We start from the raw sequence: 24857 nt of genomic DNA on the forward strand, positions 1-24857 counted from the left end.
AGGGGGTAGGAAGATGGGCAAAATGGGTGAAGGCGAGAGGAAGATACAGCTTCCAGTTATAGAATGAGTAGGTCATGAGAATAAAAGGCACAGCATAGGGAATACAGTCAATGGTACTGTACTAGTGTTGTATGGTGACAGATGGCAGCTACCCTTGGGGTGAGCAAACATAACGTACAGAGATGTTGAATCACTGTCTACACTTGAAACTAATGTAACATTGTGTGTCAACTATATTCAAATAAAACAATATAAATAAGTTTTAAAAAGGAAAATAATATGTTGCTAGGTACATATGGAGACTGGGGGTGTGTGTGTGCAACACTGAAATAAAGTCAAAGGGTCACTTATTTTATCAGACATTTAATGTGGAAATGGTTAGTAGATGGAGACAGTTAAACCTAAATAAGAATAGGGATGGGCAAAAAGGGGTAAAGGGGCCAACTGTATGGTGATGAGCAGTAACCAGACTTGTGGTGATCACTTTGCAGCGTATACAGTTGTATTATACAGCTGTACACCTGAAACTCCTACTGTAAAAACATCTCAATAAGAATAACTTCTTTCTGTCAGAAATAACCTTCTCTTCTTCAATGGAACAGCCCATTCTTTGTATTCTACTTCATTTTTATCTCTTTATTTAAACTGAAACAGCTATAAATGCATTTGAATGTGATCAGAACATTCAACCACACGGTGATATTTGACCATAGTTAAAATAAGGGTTGAATGTATAGAGAAAAAGAAATGAAGCCAAGAAGCTATCTACATAGTGCAAATAAGTAAATTAATGTAGGACCTAGAGGCTAAGTAAACAGGCACCTGCAAAATCCAAGGCCTTCATATGAAAATTAGCAATGTTGGTTGAGAAATAAGTACGTGAACAGAACAAAAGAGGCAGAGCCAGTGGGCCAGAGGAAGCCAGGAAAGGAGCTGAACCCTGCTAGCTGTGTTCAAGCATTCCGAGATCCTCGTCCCCAAATCCAAATGGCTATTTTATCTTAGCCTCTCCTTAGGATCTATGAATCAGGGAAGCAAAGAGAACTGCTGGAAACTTACTCCTAATAGAAGAGCACTAACAATTTGGACGCCACCAGACAGAGTCTCAGGAGAAGCTTACCAATGGAGGGGGCGTAGCCATTATACTTTCCCGAGTCTAGAGCATCTTTCATCGCTTGGGTGACTTCAGGGTCTGTAGGCAGGTTTCCAAACACAGTAGGGTCCCCTTTTCATGGAAGAGAAAAAAAGAGCCCCCAAGAGGTTACTCTTCCATGCCCAGTGCTCGGACTCCCTCTCTACTCCCATCTTCTCCAAGCAGTTGTGAGGATGGGGCTAACAGCGACGAGATCTGCCCCTCACCTGAGAGTCCCCAACTCACCAATTGACAGAGCAATCATGGTTTTGTTTGGATTAGGCTTCACCTTCATGCTGTCCACAATTGCCCGGATGGGATTGAAAGTTTTGTTGGACATGTCTGAGGGCCTCACGGACCATCTGGCCTTCCTGCCTTTCATTTTTCCTGGCACGGAGCTTCTCCCACCAAGGTTGACGTGCACATCCAGAACTGAGGGAAGGTTGCTGTTGCTGTTCATCTGAATCACATATGGGTCCATCACTAGTAAAGCCTATGGGGAAAAGGAGGTCCTTGTGACACTAAGAACAGAGCAGCATCTTGGCGGCCTATATTTGAACCTAAACGTAAGCGTGATTTCGTTAGATGTCTTTCCAAACTGCTTTGTTGGCCACATTTTTCATGCTTTGCGAATAAGGGGAGTTTTAAGACTTTTTGCTGAGATGGAAAATAAAGCAAGAACCCATTTTATAATGTTAGCAAAGACCATGCACTGAATACTTATCTATTGTGAGACTACATGCAACCATAATGTCATTGAAAGTTTAACTGCTCTCAATGAGACTGAGGGGAACTGACATGAAAATCATGAAACAAAGCATATATATGTGTTGCCTCTTTTCCATGCAAAGCCTATCCAAGTGTCTCCCTAATGCTTCAATAGACTGTCTTGCCCTCTGCAAGAACCAGGAAGGACCATTCCACACTGTCAGAAATTTAGTGTTACTATTTTGTCATTAGTAAAAATAAAGCCCTATCCCACGAGCACCTTAGTGTCCTGTAGAAAAAAAGAAGTCAATACACCATAAAGAAGAAAGCACACATCCCAGTTACCACCACATTAGCTGAGGCTTGAGATTTTACCTTCCAACTACAGGAGAAACTGCCCTCCCAGTAGCCAAACCTGGAAGCTCTTAGTCCTTCTTTGACAGGTCACAGTGACAATGGCCTCAGATGCAATTCTTGACTCCTGAAATAGTTTGCACAAATGGGCGTTGGGCCTGGAACTTTCCTGCTATTGGCTAGGGTGAGAACTGGGTGGCCAGCCCTCCTTTCCCTCCCCTTCCTCACTTGCTGCTTCTCACCTCTAACTCTTCCTCCACCCCCCCACCCCCCTCCACCCCCCCACCATACCAGGAGTTTGTCCTCACTTCAAACCTCTGGAATTCTCTGTGTTAACTCTTTCTGGGCACTTTGTGAGACATTTGAGAGGACTGTCAGAGGGCTTGTGAGGATTACAGTTGGCAATTTTTATTAAATCTCTTTTGATACAAATAACCTATTAAAATGTTAACAGTACAGACATGTGTAAAGTAAAAAGTGGAGTCCTTCCTTGCACCTTGCTATCTACACACTTCATTTTCACTACCCCCAGAGTCCATACACTCTCCCCAGGGGTAGGCAGTGTTACATAATGATTTGGCCATTTCTCTCCATTCACCAAGACAGATTAATAGGTGGGTAGATAGAGGATAGATACATAGATGGATACAAGATAGATACATAGGTACATCATTTTATAGATTTTCAAAACACTGAAGGAATTAGTGAAGGAATTCACTATTCACTGAAGGAATAGTTGCACAATTTGTTCTGCAACATGTTTATTTACTTCCTGCATCCTGCACTCCTTTCCTTGTTCACAAGGTTCTTCTTCAGTCACAACAAATGGGCAGTTGAAACAAATTAAGTTTCACTCAACAAATACCTTAAAAGATAGTAGTAGCGTCTTCAAGGCAACTAAAACCTGTGGAACGTTATCCTGTACTGTGAATTCTCCTTCATTCACCTGCTAGGAAGTTGTAGGGAGAATAAGATGTCAGGTGAAGTCTAAACAAACAACCTTGCTAAGCAAGCACAGCAGAAACCTCAGCATTCGGGTGAGCCTATAAAAAAGACCATCCACTCAAGGGTTAAAAGAAGCCTCTGGGACTCCATCTGCTCAGATCCTATCTGTTTATTTATTGGAAGACAAAGAGTTGTTACATAAGTTCTTTCTTCTCCATTTACTTTTAGGTGATTGGAGTCTCCAGTGGGGGGTGAATTACCTTTTATTCTTCTGGACCTTTCATCTCTTAGTGCTTTGAAGAACTTATCTAACACATTCCCTTTCCCACCCCAGTGAAGCAAGTAAGTGTTCACCACCTCATCTTAGGGCGGAGCAGCAGAAGCACAAGGCAAGGGCAGGAAGCCAGCCAGGTCATAGCGAATTTCAAATTCGAAAGCTGGAAGCCCTGCACCCTGAGCTAGATATTCAGGGCTGCTCTGTTGCAAAATGCAAGTACACAGCCTTGTCTACAACATCCAAAGGCACAGAGAAGGAAGGAAGAGTTGCATCAGTTCTGCTATTTGGCACCCCATGGCAAAAGGCACATGGCTTCTTTGTTTTACTTAATGGTAGTTAAACATTGTATAGACGGATGTATACTTTGGCATAGCTGCCAACACAATGAGAACACGGTATTGTTTCCAAAGCACACAGATTTTGTCAAGAAAGAAGACCTTTCTTTCCTAAATGCTTTTATTCCATCACCACCCCCATTTGAGATATAATACATGTGTACTGGACAAAATCAGAACAAACTAAAAGCATTTATAATTCTACCACCACTCTAACACATTACCCTTATTTCTCCCCCACAACACAGATCTCTTGTTCTTTACATATATTTTTCAAATTGAGATAAAATTCACATAACAAAATATTCACACCTTCATCTTTTCAGAGTATAAGATTCACTGATTTTTAATACACTCACAATATTGTGCAACAATCACCACCATTTAATGCCAACACATTTTATTTTACTCTTACTGTTTTAGTAATTAAAATCCTCATATAGTAAATTGAAATACTGATGTTTGTAAACTAAACTCTGAACACCTTTTCCCACAACTCCACTCCATACAGATGGTTGCTTTAGCCATTTCTTGTATATCTTTTCAAGTGTTTTCTGTTTCTATACAACACTTAATACTTACATAGCTGGTTTTAAAGTTGTTTGAAAACATAGATACTACAAATTTGTTCTATATAGCTGCACTGTCCGTTATTACAACCATTAGTCAAAAGCAGCTATTGAGTACATGAAATGTGGTTTGTCTAAAGTGAGATGTGGTGTTGGTGTAAAACACACATCAGGTTTTGAAGACTTATATGAAAATAATGTAAAATATCTCATCAATAATTTTATATTGATTACATGCTTAAATAATATTTTGGATATATTGGGTCAAATCACTAATTTCACCTACTTCTTTTACATTTTAAAATACTTCTACTAGAAAGTTTGCAATTCCTGTGTGCTTTGCATTTTGTTTCTATTGAATAATGCTGTTTTACAGCTTGCCTTTTAAAAAATCTTAACACATTGTCTTGATATCCTTTCCATTTTCATACATGGAGATCAATTTCATTCTTTTTAATGGCTATATACTGTCCATTTAACCATTCTATTCTTGTTGGACATAGGGAAGCTTCTATTTTTTTCTCTTACAAATAAAACATTGAACACACTCATTATTGATAATTGAAAATTATTTTATAAGTATCCTATAATTTGTAGGATATTTTCCTAGAGGTAGAATCACATTTCACATACCAAAAGACCTGCCAAATTGATCAACTGATAGACTATAGGAAGAAGAGACAATGCAATATGTCTTATTTTGATAACCTCTTGGAGTTCAGACTACCTATCACAACTACATATCCTGCTTAAGGGCTGACAAAGGGAATCAACTGAGTTTTACAGCAAGGGTTCTCTAGGTGATCAGAATCTCAGAGGTTAAGATTCTTTTTCTTTCCTTTTTTTTTTTTTAACTTTTTTTTTAACGTTTATTCATTTTTTGAGACAGAGAGAGACAGAGCATGAATGAGGGAAGGTCAGAGAGAGAGGGAGACACAGAATCCAAAACAGGCTCCAGGCTCTGAGCTGTCAGCACAGAGCCTGACACCGGGCTCGAACTCACAGACCGTGAGATCATGACCGGAGCTGAAGTCAGACGCCCAACCGACGGAGCCACCCAGGCACCCCTAAGATTCTTTTTCTTAATATTGGCCTTTGCAAGAGTCAAGCAAAGATGGGACTTTTTTAAAAGTTAGAAGCTGATTTCCGTCACTCAATGTTTACACTTTTTTTTTTTTTTTTTTTTTTTTTTTGAGAGAGAGAGAGAGAGAGAGGGAGAGCGTGAGCAGGGGAGAGGCAGAGACCCAGAATCCAAAGCGGGCTCCAGGTTCTGCACTGTCAGCACAGAGCCCAACGTGGGGCTCGAACCCACGAACTGTGAGATCATGACCTGAGCTGAGGTCTGATGCTTAACCAACCAAGCCACACAGGCGTCCCTAGATTCAGACTTTTAAGGATCACAGCTACACATAAGACTCAGATTCAACTCCCCCTCCCACAACAGCCTGTGGACTTGGTGTCCTGTCCTCATCTGGAAGTTAACACAGGAGCCTTATATTATTCAGATAATCCCCTCGAGGGTAGGAGTAGTGTCAGCCCACCTATATCTCTGGTTTTCAGTTCCTTTTCATCGTTTGGCCCATTGGGCATTTCCTTTTGTATCTTTAGAGCTCAGTCAGGCGTTTTGCCTTATTTTATCCAACATTCCTAGATACGTACTTTTATTATTTTTTATTTTAAAAAATGTTTACGTGAGGGGCGCCTGGGTGGTTCAGTCGGTTAAGTGTCCGACTTCGGCTCAGGTCATGATCTCATGGTTCATGAGTTTGGGCCCCGCATCAGGCTCTGTGCTGACAGCTGAGCCTGGAGCCTACTTCCGATTCTGTATCTCCCTCTCTCTCTGCCCTTCCCCCACACACACCCTGTCTCTCTCTGCCTCTCAAAACTAAAGAAAACTAGTAAAAAAAAAATTTTTTTTAATGCTTCTTTGAGGGGGGTAGGGGCAGCAACAGAGCAGAGAGAGAATCCCAAGTAGGCTCCATGCTCAGCCCAGAGCCCAACATGCGGCTCAATCTCACCAACTGTGAGATCACAACCGGAGCTGAGTATTTTTAAATTGAACTGTAGTTGACACACAATGTTACTTTAGTTTCAGGTATACAACACAGTGATCGGACAAGTGTATGTTACACTGTACTATGTTACGCTATGTCACACAAGTGTAGCTACCATCTGTCACCATACAATACTATTACAATATCACTGACTATATGTATTCTATGTTGTACCTTTAATCCCCATGACTTATTCATTCCATAACTGGAAGTCTTTACCTCCCACCCGCCTTCACTCATTTTGCCCATTTTCCTACTTTCTTCTCTTCTGGCAACCATCAGTTTTTTCTCTGTGTTTATACATCTGATTCTGATTTTTTTGTTTGTTCATTTGTTTGTTTCTTACATTCACATATAAGTGAAATAAATGGTATTTGTCTTTCTCAGTGTGACTTATTCACTTACAATAATACCCTCTAGGTCTACCCATGTTGCCCCAAATGGCAAAATCTCATTTTTTATGGCTAAGTAATATTCCACTGTGTATGTGTTGTGTGCGTGTATCATACTTTCTTTATCCATTTTTCTGTCAGTTGGACATGGGTGGCTTCCATATCCTGACTGTTGTAAATAACGATGCAATAAACATGGGTACATATCTTTTTGAATTAGTGTTTTCACTTTGGTGGGGGGGGGGGTAAATACCCAGTAGTGGAATTACTGTATAATATTTCTAATTTTTTGAGAAATTTCCATACTGTTTTCCACAGGGGCCACACCAACTTATAGTCCCACCAACAGTGCATGGTGCATGCATATAAATTTCCTCCACATCCTTGCCAACACTTGTTATTTCTTGTGTTTTGGTTTTTTTATACTAGCCATTCTGACAAGTGTTAAGGTAATATCTCATTGTAGTTTTTGATTTGCATTTCCCTGATTAACGGTTGAACATCTTTTCATGTGCCTGTTGGCCATCCACATGTCTCTTTGGAAAAACGTCTATTGAGGTCATCTCCCCACTATTTTCCTTTTTTGTCTTGAGAGAGAGAGAGAGACAAAGTGTGAGTGTGGGAGGGGCAGAGAGAGAGAGAGAGAAAGAATCCCAAGCAGGCTTCCCATTGTCAGCACAGAACCTGATGCAGGGCTTGACCTCATGAATCACGAGATCATGACTTAAGCCAAAGCCATATGCTTAACCGACTGAGCCACCCAGGTGCCCCCGCCCTTTTTTAGTTGGATGATTCGGGGGTTCTTTCGATATTGAGCTGTATAAGTTCTTTATATATTGTATATTAACCCCTTATCAGATGTATCATTTGCAAATATCTTCTCGCATTTAGTAGGTATGTTTTCATTTTCTTGATGGTTTCCTTCAATGTGCAAAACCTTTTTTTTTCAGTGTAGTCCCAATAGTTTATTTTTGCTTTTGTTTCCCTTGCCTGAAAACTAGAAATATGTTTCTACAGCTGATGTCAAAGAGATTACTGCCTATGTATTCTTCTAGGAGTTTTATGGTTTTGGGTCTCACATTTAGGTCTCTAATCCATTTTTAGTTTATTTCTGTGTGTAATGTAAGAAAGTGGTCCAGTTTCATTCTTTTACATGTAGCTGTTCAGTTTCCCCAGCACCATTTATTAAAGAGCATGTCTTAGCCCTATTGCATATTCTTGCCTCCTTTGTCATAGATTAACCATATAAGTGGATTTATTTCTGGGCTCTCTACTCTGTTCTAGTGATCTATGTGTCTATTTCTGTGCCAGTATCATATTATTTTGATTATTATAGCTTTGTAGTATATCTTGAAATCTGAGATTGTGATACCTCCAGTTTTGTTCTTCTTTCTTAAGACTGCTTTGGTTATTCGGTCGGGGTCTTCTGTGGTTCCACACAAATTTTAGAATTATTTGTTCTAGTTCTGTGAAAAATACCATTGATATTTTGATAGAGTTTGAAATGAATTTATAAATTGCTTTGCGTAGTATGGACATTTTCATAATCTGAATTTTTCTAATCCATGAGTATGGTATATCTTTTCATTTGCTTGTATCATTTCAATTTCTTTCATCAATGTTTTAGTTTCCAGAGTTTAGGTTTTTCATCTCCTTCGTTAGGTTAATCCTAAGTATTTTATTCTTTGTAAAATTGTAAATGGAATTGTTTTCTTCTCTTTCTGCTATTTCATTATTCAGGTATAGAAATGCAACAGATTTCTTAATATTTTTTATCTTACAACTTTACTGAATTTATTTATTGCTTCGAATAGCTTTTTGTGTATGTGGAATCTTCCAGATTTTCTATGTATAGTATCATGTCATCTGCAAATAGTGACAGTTTAACTTCTTCCTTACCCATTTGGATGCCTTTCATATCTTTTTCTTGTCTGATTGCTGTGGCTAGGACTTCAAGTACTGTGCTGAATAAAAGTAGTGAGAATGAACATCATTGTCTTGTTCCTGAGCTTATAGCAAAAGCTCTCAGTTTTTCACCATTGACAATGTTAGCTGTGGGCTTTCCACATATTGCCTTTATTATGCTGAGCAATGTTCCCTCTAAACCCACTTTGTTGAAAGTTTTTATCATGAATGAATGTTAAATTTTGTCAACTGCTTTTTCTGCTTCTATTGAGATGATCATTTGATTTTTATTCTTCATTTTGTTAATGTGGCTTATCACATTGATTTATGGATATTGAGCCATCCTTGCATCCCCAGAATAAATCCCACTTGATCATGGTGAATGATCTTTTTAATGTATTGTTGAATGTGGTTTACAATACTTTGTTGAATATTTTTGCATCTATGCTCACCAGGGATATTGGCCTATAGGTTTTTTGTTTGTTTGTTTGTTTGTTTGTTTGTTTGTTTAGGGGTGTTTTTTTGCAGTGTCTTTGTCTGGTTTTGGTATTAGAGTAATTCTGGCTTCACAGAATATATTTGGAAGCTTTCCTTCCACTCATATTTTTTGGAATAATTTGAGAAGAATAGGTATCAACTCTTCTTTAAATTTTTGTTAGAATGAATAGATGAAGGGATGGATGGATGGATGGATGGATAGATAGATTCTGTTTGTGGGAGTTTTTTGATTATCAATTTAATTTCATTATGAGGAACGGTCTGTTCAGATTTTCTATTTCTTCCTGATTCAGTTTTGGAAAATTGTGTATTTCTAGGCATTTACTCATTTCTTCTAACTAATCCAATTTATTGGCATATAATTTTTCATAGTAGTCTCTTATAATACTTGGCATTTCTGTGGTATTGGTTATTAGTTCTCCTCTTTCATTTCAGATTCTCTTTATTTGTGTCCTCTCTTTTTTCCTTGGTGAGTCTGGCTAAAGGTTTTTTCTTCTTTTTGTAGCTTTTTTTAGGTGTAAGGTTAGATTGTTTATTTAAACTTTTGTTGTTGTTGTTGTTCCTTGGGGTAAGCCTTTAGCTCTATAAATTTCCCTCTTAGAACTGTTTTCACTACATGCAAAGATGTTGGACCATTTTGTTTTCATTTTCAATTTTTTAAAATGTTTTATTTATTTTTGAGAGAGAGAGAGAGAGAGAGAGAGAGAGAGACAGAGCATGAGTGGGGGAGGGGCAGAGAGAGAGGGAGACACAAAATCCGAAACAGGCTCCAGGCTCTGAGCTGTCAGCACAGAGCCCGACACAAGGTTCGAACTCACAGACTGTGAGATCATGACCTGAGCTGAAGTCGGACGTTCAACTGACTGAGCCACCCAGGCACCCCTTGTTTTCATTTTCATTTGTCTCCATGTATTTTTTAATTTACCCTTTGTTTTTTGTTTCTTTTTTTTTCTTGACTCACTGGCTGTTTAGGAGCATGTCATTTATTTTCCAAATATTTGTGTTTTTTCCAGTTCTTTTCTTGTAATTGATTTCTAGTATCATACCATGTGTCAGAAAAGATGCTTGCTCTGGTTTCAATCACCTTAAATTTATTGAGACTTGTTTTGTGGTCTTTTCATGTGATCTATTCTGAAGAATGTTTCATGTGTACTGGAAAAGAATGTATATTCTATTGTTTTTAGACGGAATGTTTTATCTATGTCTGTTAAGTCTATCTGGTCCAATATGTCATTCAAAAACATTGTTTATTGGTTTTTTGCTGGATGACCTACCCATTGATTTAAGTAGGGTTCTAGATTTGTTTTTAAATTGAAGTACAGTTGGCACACAATGTTATGTTAATTTTAGGTGTACAACATAGTGATTCCACAAGTCCTAGATATTTTTCTACCTGAAAATTCTCTAGGTCATTTTGACCTCAATATTGCCAGATATCAAAGTCTCTCTCCTTGTTTTTTTGAAATGTCACCTTCATCTTATACTAAATTCCTATATCTTTCTGAACCTTTTATGGAATATTCTATTCTAGAACAAACATTTTTAGAGTTCTTGATGAGCATTGCCAGCTTGCTTTCAGAAGGGCCAGTTTCCTTCCTATCAGTAATTGTTTGCAAACCCTGGGAATTATTTTCTAAAGAAATCTTTGCCAAATTGATTGTCAGGGGGAGGGTAATGGTATTAAGGTATTGCTGTTATTTCTGTCCCTTCTAACTTTGATAAGGGTGGTCACTTCTCATATATTTTTTTTAGCTCTTGGTGTTTTGTGAACTACCTGCTCACGTCCATCACATATCTTACAGGGGGACTCATCTTTTTCTTAGGTGAGACCTGGACCTAGGAAGTGACTTTGGGGCAATGAAACAGCTGCTCTGAGATCACCTGCCCAGTCTCCTCTGTCTCAACCCGGCTGGCTCAGGCTCAGGTTTACAGATCAAAGAACAGCCAGAAGCACAGGATTTTGGTGGGTGGTCCTGCAAATAATGCAGCTGACGCAGAATGTGCAGGGTTAAGGGGGTGTGAAGGGGGCAGGGGCTGCTGTATCAGGTCATCCACGTGGGCACACCCTCTTTAGTAGCTGACAACTGAACCCAGATCAGAAAGAAAAACAGCCAAAGCAAACAAGTTTTGGTAACATCCCTCTTCTGTAGCTCATGTTTTCTCTCAATAGAAACCTGAGGGGGAAAACAAATCAGAGCACCCAAGTCTACTTAGGAAACCTAACTGGGCAGTTAAGGTCCAATAAACTGTAGAAATACTCACAAAAAGCTACACCAACCAGCCATAGTGATTTTCATTTAAAAATCAAACAACTTTTACTCATTTTTTTCTTTTTCTTTATTATGTTGAGGGAGGGGGGGAGGGAGAGAGAGAGAGAGTGAGCCAGCGAGCCAGAGTGGGGCAGAAAGAGAGGGAGAGAAAATCCCAAGCAGGCTCCATGCTGTCAGAGCAGAGCCCGATGCAGGGCTCAAACTCACGAACTGGGAGTTCATAACCTGGGCTGAAACCAAGAGTCGGACACCTAACCAACTGAGCCACCCAGGCACCCTTCATTTTTTACTTAAGTATAAAACTTTGTGTTTGCCATAGAAAAGGTTTTTTTTTTTTTTAACTGTGGTAAAAAAAAAATAATAATAATATTAAGTTTACCATCTTAATCATTTTCAAGTGTACAGCTTAGTATTAACTATATTCACACTGTTGTGCAACAGATGTCTAGAACTTTTTCATCTTGCAAAACTGAAACTCTATAACTCTGTAACAGTGTTTAACTGTCAAACACTAATTCTCTCCCCTCTCTTCAGCCTTTGGCAACCACCTTTCTACTGCTGACCTTTCCACTTTCTGACAGAAAAATATTTTTAAATAGTTTCACTACCCAGAGATAACTATTATCCATTTTATCCACATTTAACATTTTGAAATATATACATATTTTCTTGGTATACATCCAATAGGCTTCATGTAACAGAGTTTTGCATTCTGTGAGTCTCCCTTTACATGATATTGTGAACATTTTCCTAAGACTATAAAAAGTTTTGTAAACTTGCTTTATAATGATTGCCTAAAATCTCAGGCCCTTTATTTTTATACACCTTTTCCCATACCCTTCTTTTCTCTACCCATGCAGAGTGGCATAAACCTCATGCCGACTTGGCATCTGGCCCCTACCAACACTCTCCCTCAATTAACTCATCATCCTCACATCAGTCCTAGGAATAGGGCCTATTTTATCCCCACCTAACAGATAAAAACAAGGTCACACAGTAGCAAGTGGTGATTTGGACTTCCACTGTTGCCATGTGGCTCCAGACCTCACTACACAAGTCTGCCTCTCTTTAGATGACAAAGTGAGTTGAAAACTATAGTCCTTTCTTCCCTAAATAGAAAAAAATGAAAATAGAAAAAAAATGAAAATGAACAAAAACCCAGGGGGAGTTAATTTTAAGAAAATAATGGATTAACTATGTGGATTAAGCATTGACTATTCACTTACCTTTTAAATTTAAAAAATAAAATTTTTTAACATTTATTTATTTTTGAGAGACAGAGACGGAGTGTGAGCAAGGGAAGGGCAGAGAGAGAGAGGGAGACACAGAATCCGAAGCGGGCTCTGGGCTCCAAGCTGTCAGCACAGAGCCTGATGTGGGGCTCGAACCCACAAACTGTGAGATCATGACTTGAGCCCAAGTTGGACACTCAAAAGACTGAGCCACCCAGGCACCCCCAAATTTTTTTAAACATTTTATTTTCTGAGAAACAGAGAGAGACAAAGCACAAGCAGGGGAGGGGCAGAGAGAGAGGGAGACAGAATCCAAAGCAGGCTCCAGGCTCTGAGCTGTCAGCACAGAGCCCAATGCAGGGCTCAAATCCATGAACATGAAATCACGACCTGAGCCAAATTTGCATGTTCAACCGACTGTGCCACCCAGGCACCTCTCAACTACCTTAAAAATATTTTTTTAATGGAGCACCTGAGTGGCTCAGTCGGTTAAGCATCCAACTCTTGATTTTGGCTCAGGTCATGATCTCACAGTTCATGGGATCAAGCCCCACATCTGGCTCTGCACTGACAGCACAGAGCCTACTTGGGATTCTCTCTCCTCTCTCTCTCTTCCCCTCCTCTCTCTCTCTCTCTCAAAATAAATAAATAAATATTTAAAACCATTAATAATTTTTCTTTAAAAAAAATTTTTTTTTTGAGAGAGAAAGAGAGAGTGGGGTAGGGGCAGGAGAGAGAGAGAATCTTAAGCAGACTTCATGCCCAGAACAGAGCCCAACGTGGGGCTCGATCTCACAACCATGAGATCATTATCTGAACTGAAATCAAGAGTCAGACCTTTAATCAACTGAGCCACCCAGGCACCCCTCACTTACCTTTTATTGCTTATTTCCTTACTAGTTACTACGTATCTTTCCATCTTGAACCATTATCAATGATCACTCATCTACTGGGTAGAGAAGAGGCATATATTTTAATTCCTCTGAAGAAGTACAAGATGAAGAACGTTCCTTCTACTTTTCCATGTCCTCTGTCAATCTGGCATGAAGCTTTATATGAGTCATGCTTGATACTTGCTCACCAGTTGGCAATGAATAGTTCATAAACCAGAGGGAAAGAAATGGTAAAAGGAATAGTAAAGGAGAGGAAAACCAAAGTCTCTGCATAGTTATGGAAGGTGGAGTGATGAATTTAGGAGGGATTAGGTAGCTATGCTGGACTTTGATAATTTATAATGCCACCTTACGTTTACAGAGAGAACTTTGGGTTTTGTTCCCACATTCATTGTCTCATGCAATATTTACCCCCAAACCCCCACAAACCTGTAAGCTAGACAGAAAGAAGGCGCCAAAAGAGAGGCAAACCTGGATGAACTTTTAAAATTTTAATTAAACCTTTTGTTTTAGTATAATTTTAGATGTACAGAAAGTTCTGAAGATAGTACAGAGAGTTCCCTATACCCTTCACCCAGTTTTCCCTATGTTTTAAAAAAGTCTATTTATTTTGAGACAGAGAGAATGAGCATGTGCAAGTGGGGGAGGGGCAGACAGAGAGGCAGAGAGAGAATCCCAAGCAGGTTCCCCACTGAAAGCGTGGATCCCAGCGCAGGGCTTAAACCTACAAACCATGTGATCATGACCTGAGCCAAAGTCAGACACTTAACTGACTGAGCCAGCCCAGGGCCCCAGTTTCCTCTATTTTTAACATCCTATGTTACCATGATACATTCTTAGTCACAAGTAAGAAATAAACATTTGTCCACTAAATTAACAAAACTCCATATTTTATTTGGATTTCACAAGTTTTCCCACTAATATCCTTTTTCTGTTCCAGGATCCCATCCAGGATACCACATTACATTAGTGGTCACGTCTCCTGAATCTAATCTACTCTGTGACAGTTTCTCAGACTTTCCTTATTTTTCATGAACTTGGCACATAGAACATTCCTCAGTTTGGGTCTGTCTGATATTTTTCTTATGATTAGAAGGGAAGACTAGTTGAGCTTTCAATGTTAAGGGCTTTAAAGGTTAAAAGGAAATAAAACTTTACTCTGTTTGCTGATTGAAATGCCTGTTGGCCATTTTTTTTTAATAGAGCGTAGCAAATAATATCCCATTTTGTTTTGTTCTTTGCGTAACCATTAAGCTATGCCCTATTAACCCAGTCACTTTTCTTTTATGAGAACTTGGTGTTCTTTCATTTGTGGGTGGCTAGAACCTCAATCACACTCCAATTCTTGGCATTCTTAGGAAGAATGTCATTTGTACTTACAGAGAGAGCCACTAAGCAAATAAGCCCAGATTCTTGGGAAATAATGTGTGTTCTTATCACTCTAATGTTCAGAATAATCTAGAGTTTAAGCCATGCTCCAATTCCTCAGCCTTTCTACAATTACTAAATTTTGGGGGGGATAATACTACATTATTTGATGTGTTTTTAAAAGTTGAGACGTAATTCATATACTACAAAATTCATCCTTTCCAAGTGTACAATTCACTGGTTTTTAGTATATTCACTAGGTTGTACAATCATCAACACTATTTAATTCCAGAACATTGCCATCACTCCAAAAAGAAACCCCATACCAATTAGCAGTCTCTGCCCACTTCATCCCTCATATTGCTGCCCCTGCCTGACAACCAGTAATCTACTTTTATCTCTATGAATTTGCCTATTCTGGGTATTTCCTATAAATGGAATCATATAATATGTGGCCTTCAATATTAAATATTAATAATAATATGCTTATTTTTATGATACGAGTGACCACTTCTTGAGACTACCAAAAAAATAACACCTGTGTCTGATGTTCTTTTGAAATGAGTCTTCTGGATTGGAAAACAATTTTTTTATAAAACTACATGCACTTACCATACAACCCTAAGAAAAGACATTCAATGCCTAGGAAAAGAAAGAAAAACTTATATCCACATAAAAACCTGTATGTGAATGCTTATAGTGGCTTTATTCATAATTACCAAAAACTGTAAATAGCCTAAATGTCCTTCAATTAGGGAATGAATAAACAAATTGTGGGACATTCATTTAATGGAAGGGCTATTCAGCAATAAAAAGGAGGGAAATACCAATATACACATCAACATGAATCAATCTCAAATGCATTAGGCTAAGTGAAGGAAGCCAGACTCAAAAGGCTATATACAGTATGATTTCATTTACAGGATACTCTGGCAAAGGTAGAATTAAAAGGATAGAAAATAGATCGATGGTTTTCCAGAGGCTGGGAATAGGGGACAGAATGATTGCATGTGGGAATTTTGGAGGATGGAGGAACCCCTCTACATCTTGATTGTGGTGCTGGTTATGTGACTGCATGCATTTGACAAAGACTGCAGAACTCTACACAAAAAGAGTGAAATTTACTGTTTATGAGTTATACCTCACTTATTTAAAAATGGAAAAATAACAGGTTATCTCAAAAAACAAACAAAAAAACCCACAAAAAAACCCAGACCAAACCCAAAATACCTGTGCTGCGAAGGGTGCCACTGAATCTCAGTCCCACAGCTCATCTTTCAAAGTAATTTTGCAGAAACCGGTGGGATATCAACTGGAGAGTGGTTTTTGCTCCTTTCAGAAAGTGGAAGCATTTTTTGCAAACAAAACATATTTTTTGTACATTTTGGCTGCAGTATTGGTGGTAGAATATACTATAATATGGATCATCTCTACTCCTGTATTTATTTATTACTAGACCTCAATCACAGTCTTCTTTTTCACCTTCTACTTCTTTGCCTGTAGGATGTACTGTATGTAGTCATGTATTTTGTATTAATATATTAGAAATTTATAAATCTGTGTACTTTTTACACCATTAGACACTTATAATCAAAACTTTCACTAGGGTATTGTATAAATTCAGTCTTACTAGAAAATAAACAAAAACAAAAACATATCCAGTATCAGAAGGACATGGGCTTAGAGTGGTTTTACCACTGAGAGTCTCCTGATTGGAGGGGCGCCTGGGTGGCTCCGTCAGTCATGATCTCATGGTTCTTGAGATCAAATCCCACATAGGGCTCTTCACTCACAGCCCAGAGCCTGCTTGGGATTCTTTCTCCCTCTCTCTCTGCCCCTCCCCCTCTTGCTCACGCTTTCTCTCTCTCTCAAAATAAATAAATAAACATTTAAAACAAATGAGTCTCCTGATTGGAGACTCTCCTGATTGGAGACATTTGCAAGCAGCATGAAACAGACTTAGCCTTGTCCTCATTGCCATTGCACAGTAACCAGCAAACCTTAGCTGAATTGCTAGCCCCTGGAATCTATTCTCTGTGTCTCACAGCCAGAGAGATTTCAGACTTCACACTCCTCTTCCAAACATTTAGATGGCTTCTCATTGTACTTGGAAGAAAATCCCAACTTTTCATAAGACCCCACATGACCTGGCCCCCACCAAGCACTTCAACCTCATGTCCTACCACATGACCCTCACTCTCCAAGCTTGGCCATACTGGCCTTTTGGGTCCCTGAACAAGCCAAACTCACCCCCACTTGAAGACCACTGACCCAGATAGATTTGGATCACAATTTCACCCCTTCCTAACTACATAAATTGGGAATAATACTTAATCCTTGTTCATCAGTTTCCTCATTGGTAAAAATGAGAATAATAACAGTACCAATGTCATAGGGTTGTGGTGATATTTGGGAAATTAACACATATAAAGCACTTTAAACAAAGCTGGGCATGTTGTAAATGTTCAATAAATGCTACTAGGGTATTTAATAAATTTAGTCTTAGTAGAAAATAAACAAAACCAAAAACATATCCAACATCAGGAGGACATGGGTTTAGAGTGGTTTTACCAGTAAAAGTCTCCTGAATGGAGGGATGTCTGAGTGGTTCAGCTGGTTAAGCGTCCAACTATTATTGATTTTGACTCAGGTCATCTCACGGTTCATGGGTTTGAGCCCCACATCATCTACGCTGACAGCACAGAGCTTGTCAATAAATGTTAGCTGTCATTATTTCTGGTTCTGGAAGCTCTCATCCTTTGTACCCTTTGTTCTTGTAATCCAGAATTGTTTGCATGCATGAGCATGTCTACTGGGTAAAATATCTTACAGAGAAACTGTGTCCAAACAAGTCAGTTATTCCTTGGTAAACAGAGTGGTTTCAAGTACACTAATAACATTTTTATTTGTTTGTTTGTTAAACTTTTTCCTTGGGGATAATATTAGATTTACAGAATAGTTGGTAAGATAGTAGAGAGATTTTCTATATACCGTTCACCCAGCTTCTACTAATGTTAATATCTTCCATAAACACAGTACAATTATCAAAACTAAGAAATTAATATTGGTTAACCACCTACCTATACTACAGATTTCATTTGTATTTCACCCCTTTCTCCACTAATGTCTTATTTCTGTTCAAAGATCCCATCCAGGATACCACATTGTATTTAGCACTAATAATGTTCTAAATTATTATTTTATTAAATACTGTGGCCTTTGACTTCTAAAATATGTGAATGTAAAGTTACAGAGGTATATTTAAATTGCAAAATTATACTATATTTAAGTTGCAAAACTTCCTTCTCTCTCTTCCTTCCTGCTTTATTTTTTTCCTTATCACTGATCACATCTAACGTGCTCTCACATTACATCCGATATGAGATGCCATTGACTGAAACATGTATCATCATTTTAGGTACAAAAGAAAAAATGCCAGCAATTACAATTGTAAAATGCTATCAGTTGTAAGATGTATACCAATTTCTGAGATATTAACACATGAAAAGTTATGTCTTAAAATCTATAAAATATGATATGCATTTTCCATGCTCTATTTATCATCTATTTGCTTCATCAGAATGTTGATTCCATGATAGCAGGATTTTTGTTCTATATTCAATGGATCCCTGGTGTCTAGCACACGGTGCCCCGAAAGTATTTGTTAAATGAACAAATGAATAATAATATAATTGCCAGACAATATTTATTCAGCACTTGTGCCAAGCACCATTCAAAGCTCTTTACTTGTATTAACTCTTCTGATTGTGTTGGATGTTTGATCAGAATGGGGATTTATCACAAATTAGCAACAGCTAATTTTCAATACTTTTTTTTTTTAATTTTTTTTTCAACGTTTATTTATTTTTGGGACAGAGAGAGACAGAGCATGAACGGGGGAGGGGCAGAGAGAGAGGGAGACACAGAATCGGAAACAGGCTCCAGGCTCTGAGCCATCAGCCCAGAGCCGGACGCGGGGCTCGAACTCACGGACCGCGAGATCGTGACCCGGCTGAAGTCGGACGCTTAACCGACTGCGCCACCCAGGTGCCCCTTCAATACTTTTCAATACCTTGCTTAATCAGAATATAAAATTAAGCAACTGAAAGAAAAAGAGAGTGTCTAAGTATCTTCTTTGACAATGAACTGAAAATATAAAAATAAACATTTTATTCATCAACAAATATTAATTGAGACCTTCTCTAGTCTTGGCACTTGCAAGTTCTAAACACCTTACAAATGTTAATTCATCTAATTCTCACAACTACAACAGGAGGCAGGTGCTATTCTAAGCCCCGTTTTACAAATGAGGAAGCCCAGACACAGAAAAGTTAAGGAACTTGCCAAAGGTCACACAGTGACTAAATGGCAAAGCCAAAACTTAGGCCAAGGCAGCCTATTCTAGGATCAGAATTTTACCCACCAGCCTACACTGCCTCAGAGCCACTAAAACATCCTGTCCTGTGTTGACGGTACTTAAGTGACAGTTAAAAAAATCAATAAAGCAAAAAAAAATCACTAAGTTTTGTGACCAAAGTGACTCCCCCAACTCCTGGTTAATTAGGCCATTTGGTTTTCTGGACAATAATCAAATGGCAAAAGGAAGGCAGAGCCAACCTGCTCAAAAGCTCTGGCTGGCTTTTGTTCTATTGACATTTGTTGAGTGCCCTTGAGATGACAAGCACTGTGTTAGGCACTGGGGACAGGTAGCTAAGAGAGGCTGGTAGACAGATGACTGCCACCATGGAAGCCTGTAGAAGATTCAGAATGCACCCAGTGGAACAGAGGGGACTTTGCTGACCCCTGAGTTGAAACGTGAAGGATTCCATTTGCCAAGTGCATGAGCAAAGGCAGGCTCTTCTCCCTACCTTGCAAACCTCCTGCCTTCTGGACCTGAGGCCGGGTGGATTCCTTCCCCTCTCTTTACAAAATTATTTTCAGTTCCCTAGAACATGACAGCAGCTCTAGTTCCCTATCTCTGCCAGAGCAAATATTGAGAAATGTCTGGCTCAGTGACTTCAGTGTTCCGCTCTATTGCGTGTGCCACAGGATGGATCTATTCCCTTGTCCCGACCTCGCAAATGAGAATCAGGTGGCCAAGGCTGAGAAAAGTCCTGGTAAACCAGAGTGGGGAATAACTAGGGGCTATGGAGGAATGCAGAGAGTGAGGGAAGGACAGAAAAAGAGTGACCAGAGATTGATCCTGCAAAGTTTCCTGCACCCCCGGGCACGGGGAGTGCAGACATGGTGATATAATATCAGCTGACATCAGATCAATAATCAATAATTCATAACTAGAAGGCAGGTGAATGTCAACTGTTCTGGGATCTCCCAGGAACCCCTGTCTCCTTTCTTAAAAAATAAATAAAATAATAGTTATAAGCACACACATGAACATACATCAGTGTTTTCTTAAGAGATTTTATATATGGCCAATCTATCAAAGTGACAAATAAATTTGCTTACAAGTTACTGATTTTTACTGCTCTATTGATTTTTTTAAATTACCATTAAGTTCCCACTTAGATGTCAATGAACCCTAACATGAAAATTATTAACTGCAATGCTTATGTGTCTTGTGAATACTTGATTGATCTGTTCCTGGCTTGTGCTTTGGCCAAAGTGTGGACTCTGGGAAAGTGTATATATCTTGATTTCTTTTCATGTTTATGCATTTCTGAGGGCAGAAACTTGTTCAAACTTGTTTTATATAGTGTTATACAGTGTTAGTTCCATGCACAAGGGAGCCCTTAATTCAATTTAATTAAGAAGTGGATGCTTATTTCTAAAAAGGGATTAATATATGAGCACATTTACACATATCAATTTTTTAAAAAAAATTTAACGTTTATTTTTTTTGAGGCAGAGACAGAGTGTGAGCAGGGGAGGGGCAGAAAGAGAGAGAGAGGGACACACAGAATCCCAAACAGGCTCCAGGCTCTGAGCTGTCAGCACGAGCCTGACACAGGGCTCAAACCCACGAACCGTGAGATCGTGACCGAGCCAAAGTTGGACGCTTAACCAACTGAGCCACCAAGACGCCACACCTACACATCTCAATTCTTAAAAATTCATAAAAGAAATATAATTTACAAGTGCCAAATAAATCAAACCAAAATATGCATCCTACCAAAAATGACAATTTGGGCAAACTCATATATTTTAGCTTGTCAATATTGAGTGACAGTTCTCACCTGGGGATATTGACTTGGGTCTGACGTAAGCAGGGTCAGAAGGAAATTCCAACAGAGTAGTAGAGCTTCAACCTCCAGCTGTTCTTTTCCATGCACCTTTAAGTCATGTCTATCATGATTTTTCCCTCTCTTTAAAAAAATAGATTTTTTTTTCATGGTTGTGGTTTCCCTCTTGTGCAAAATATGGGAAGGTTCAAGTGTAAAGGTATATAAGAGAAAATAAAAATGGTAGCTAACACTTACCTAGAACTTATTATATGTCAGTCTGAATTCTAGGTGTTTTATATATATTAACTCATTTAATTCTTACAACAACCTTATGAGTTCAGTTCTGTTACTATGCTCACTTTCAATGGAGGAAAACTTTTTCATTTCATTGAAATGAAATTGAAGGAAACTTAGGTCCAGAAAGATTAAGTATCTTGCTCAAGTTCACAAATCTATCAGGTGGTGGATCTGGATTCAAACCCAGGTAGTCTGGCTCCCAGATTAATCTAAACCACTAATCAATGACCAGAAAGGACTACTTCAAGAATATGCCAGTCACCTTTATCTTTATCACGAGTGACTTTGAACTGGATGCCTAGTAAGTGGTACAATTATGAAAACTTCTTTTAAAAATTTTTTTAATGTTTATTTTTATTTTTGACAGAGAGAGAGAGAGAGAGACAGAGCATGAATGGGGGAGGGGAAGCAGGCTCCAGGCTCTGAGCTGTCAGCACAGAGCTCGACGCGGTGCTCACAGATGGCAAAATCATGACCTGAGCCGAAGTTGGACGCTCAACCAACTGAGCCACCCAGGTGCCCCAACTATGAAAACTTCTTGAACACCACAACAAGACTACAGACTGAAAAGGAAAATTTTCGATGAAAATTCCAAAATATTGAAAACTTACTTTGGGGTGCTGGTTGGCTCAGTCAGTGGAGCGTGTGACTCTTGATCACGGAGTTGTGAGTTCAAGCCCCATGCTGGGTAGAGATTACTTAAAAATAAAAATATTTTTTAAAAAACTTACTTTAAGTTATCAGATGTGTTAGTGCATATGTCATGTGCATTTTGGTAACATGATAGTTAAGAATGGAGACTCCCGAAAGCCTGGGGACCTCAGATGATACACAAGCTATTTCTCCAGCTTTTTCCAAGCATCTAGTACTTACAACTGCCTTCTCCATATTTGATACCTCAGATATAACTTAAACTTAATGTGTATCTATTATCCAGACCAATCAGCACTAATTGCTATAATGATCTCCAGTCTCAGTGGCTTAATATAATTAATGTTTATTTATCAATCACATAAAGTTCAAAGCAGGTGTTCACGGTTGGGATTTCTCATAGGAAGATTTCTTTCAGGAGTGATACCAGGATCCAGGCTCATTCCATCCTGTGGTTCTGACATTTTTCACCACATAGCCTCAATGATGCCCTGGTTTGGGGGAAATGGAGGTAGAGAAGACGGAGTGAATGTAGAAAAGGCAGAACCATTCTTAATGGTTTCAAACGGGAAGTGACACATATCATTTCCTTTTAAATTCTATTGGCAAGAGCGAATTGTATGGCCCCATATCTATTATACTGTCCCCTGAAACTTAGTTCTCCTTCAGGATTCACTTACTCAGTGGATAATATCCCCATTTAGGTTAGTTATCTATTATGCAAAACAAATTGCATAATAAGAAGTTAAAGGCTTAAAACAACAAAAAGTTATTTTCTCTCACAGTTTCTGCAGGTTAGGAATTCTCCAGGTTAGGAATTCAGGAGGAGCTTAGTTTGGGGAGTATGCTCAGAGTCTCTCACAAAGTTTCAGTCAAGATGTATCTGGGACTACAGTCATCCACTTTGAAGGTGGTTCACTCACATGGCCGTTGACAGAAAGTTTCAATTTCTTGGGTGCTGGCTGAAGACGTGAGTCCTTTTCCAAGTAGACCTCTCCAGAGGGATGCTTGAGTGTCTCGACAATATGGTAGTTGGATTCTCCCAGAGTGAGTGAGTGGAGAGAACAGGGCAGAAGCCTGGTGTCTTTTTTGATCTAGCCTCAGAGGCCACCCTCTAGCATTTCTATGTTATCCTACCGGGTAGCTAGATTAGCCCTATTCAGTAGTTTTGTGCCTATTTCATTTTTCTTGCAGTACTAATGTGAATGGTATTATGTTTTTTAATTTCAAATTTCACTTGTTCATTGATGGTATATATATATATATATATATATATATATATATATATATATGTAGGAAAGTGGTTGATTATTATATCATAACCTTGTATTCTGTGACCTTGCCATAATTGCTTATTTGTTCTAGGAGCTTTTTGGGTTGAGTTTTTCTGGATTTTCTACATAAATGATCATGTCATCTGTTAGCAAAGACAGTTTTCCTTCTTTCTTCCAAATCTGTATACCTTTTATTTCCTTTCCTTGTCTTATTGCATTAGGTAGAATTCCAAGTATGATGTTTAAAAGCAGTGATGAGAGGAACATCCTTGCCTTGTTCCTACCCTTGTGAGAAAGCTTTTGAGTTCTCACCATTAAGTATGATATAAGCTGTACATTCTTTTATAGGTACTCTTCATCAAGTTGAGAAAGCTCCCCTCTTTTCCAGGTTTACTGAGAGGTTTTTGTTTGTTTGTTTTGTTTTAAATGGTTATTTATATTGAGAGAGAGAGAGTTAGAGAATGTGCATGAGCAGGAGAGTGGCAGAGAGAATCCCAAGCAGGTTCTGTGCTGGCAGGACAGAGCCCAAAGCAGGCTAGATTTAATGAACTGTGAGATCATGACCTGAGCTGAAATCAACAGTCAGAAATTTAATTAACTGAGACACCCAGGAGTCCCTACTGAGAGTTTCTATCATGAATAGATGCTCGAGTTTATCAAATGCTTTTTCTGTATCTATGGACATGATCATGTGCCTTCTCTTCATTAGTCAGTTGATGTGATAGATTAATTAATTTTCAAATGTTGAATCAGCCTTGTGTATCTTAGATAAATCCCATTTGGTCATTGTGTATAGTTCTTTTTATACATTATTATATTCTATTTGCTAATATTTTGTTGAGAATTTTTACATTTGTATTAATGAGAAACATTGGTGTGTAGTTTATCAGGTTTGGGTATTGGGGTAATGCTGGACTCACAGAATGAATTAGGAACTATACCTCTGGTTCTATCTTCTGAAAGAGATTAGAGAGAATTGATATACTTTTCTTCCTTAAATGTTTGGTAGAATTCACCAGTGAACCCATCTGGGCCTGGTACTTTCTGTTTTGGAAGGGTATATATTGTTGAGTTGATTTCTTTAGTGGCTAAAGGTCCATTCAGATTATCTATCTCTTGTTGTGTGAATTTTGGCAGGTGTGTCTTTCAAGGAATTGGTCCATTTCACTTAGGTTATCAAATCTGTGAGCAGAGAGTTGTTCATAATATCCCTTTAACATCTTTTTAACATCCATGGAATCTGCAATGATATCCTCTCTTCAATTCTTGATAATAGTAATTTGGGTCATCTCTCTTACTTTCTTATCATGCCTAGAGTTAAATCATCTGATTTATCTTTTCAAAGAATCATCTTTCAGTTTTGTGATTTTCTCTATTGATTTCCTGTTTCATATTTCATTGATTTCTACTCTAATTTTTTAAAGGTTATTTATTTACTTTAAGAGAGAGAGAGAGAGAGAATGGGGGGGGGGGAGGCAGAGGGAGTGGGAGAGAGAGAGAATCCCACACTGGCAGCTTGGA

General features: G+C 38.6%; 1 protein-coding gene across 5 annotated transcripts in view; it reads right to left on the reverse strand.

Moving 5' to 3' along the window:
• Window positions 1-24857, reverse strand: part of TAT (tyrosine aminotransferase) — a 49666-nt gene that overhangs the window by 8271 nt on the left and 16538 nt on the right. For 2 of the 5 annotated variants that reach the window (XM_047835703.1, XM_047835704.1), the window contains exons 4-5: window positions 1379-1625; window positions 1121-1225 (exon numbers count right to left, since the gene is read on the reverse strand). In XM_047835703.1, the coding sequence (XP_047691659.1) occupies window positions 1121-1225; window positions 1379-1613 (340 nt within the window). In that variant the 5' untranslated portion in view covers window positions 1614-1625. Of the gene's footprint in view, window positions 1-1120; window positions 1226-1378; window positions 1626-2215; window positions 2322-3059; window positions 3144-13546; window positions 13577-16162; window positions 16265-22022; window positions 22075-24857 lie in introns of those variants that run through there. The other 3 variants (XM_047835705.1, XM_047835708.1, XM_047835706.1) reach the window with 3 other exon arrangements.

Source organism: Prionailurus viverrinus, chromosome E2 (assembly GCF_022837055.1).
Source record: "Prionailurus viverrinus isolate Anna chromosome E2, UM_Priviv_1.0, whole genome shotgun sequence".
Lineage (NCBI taxonomy): Eukaryota > Metazoa > Chordata > Mammalia > Carnivora > Felidae > Prionailurus > Prionailurus viverrinus.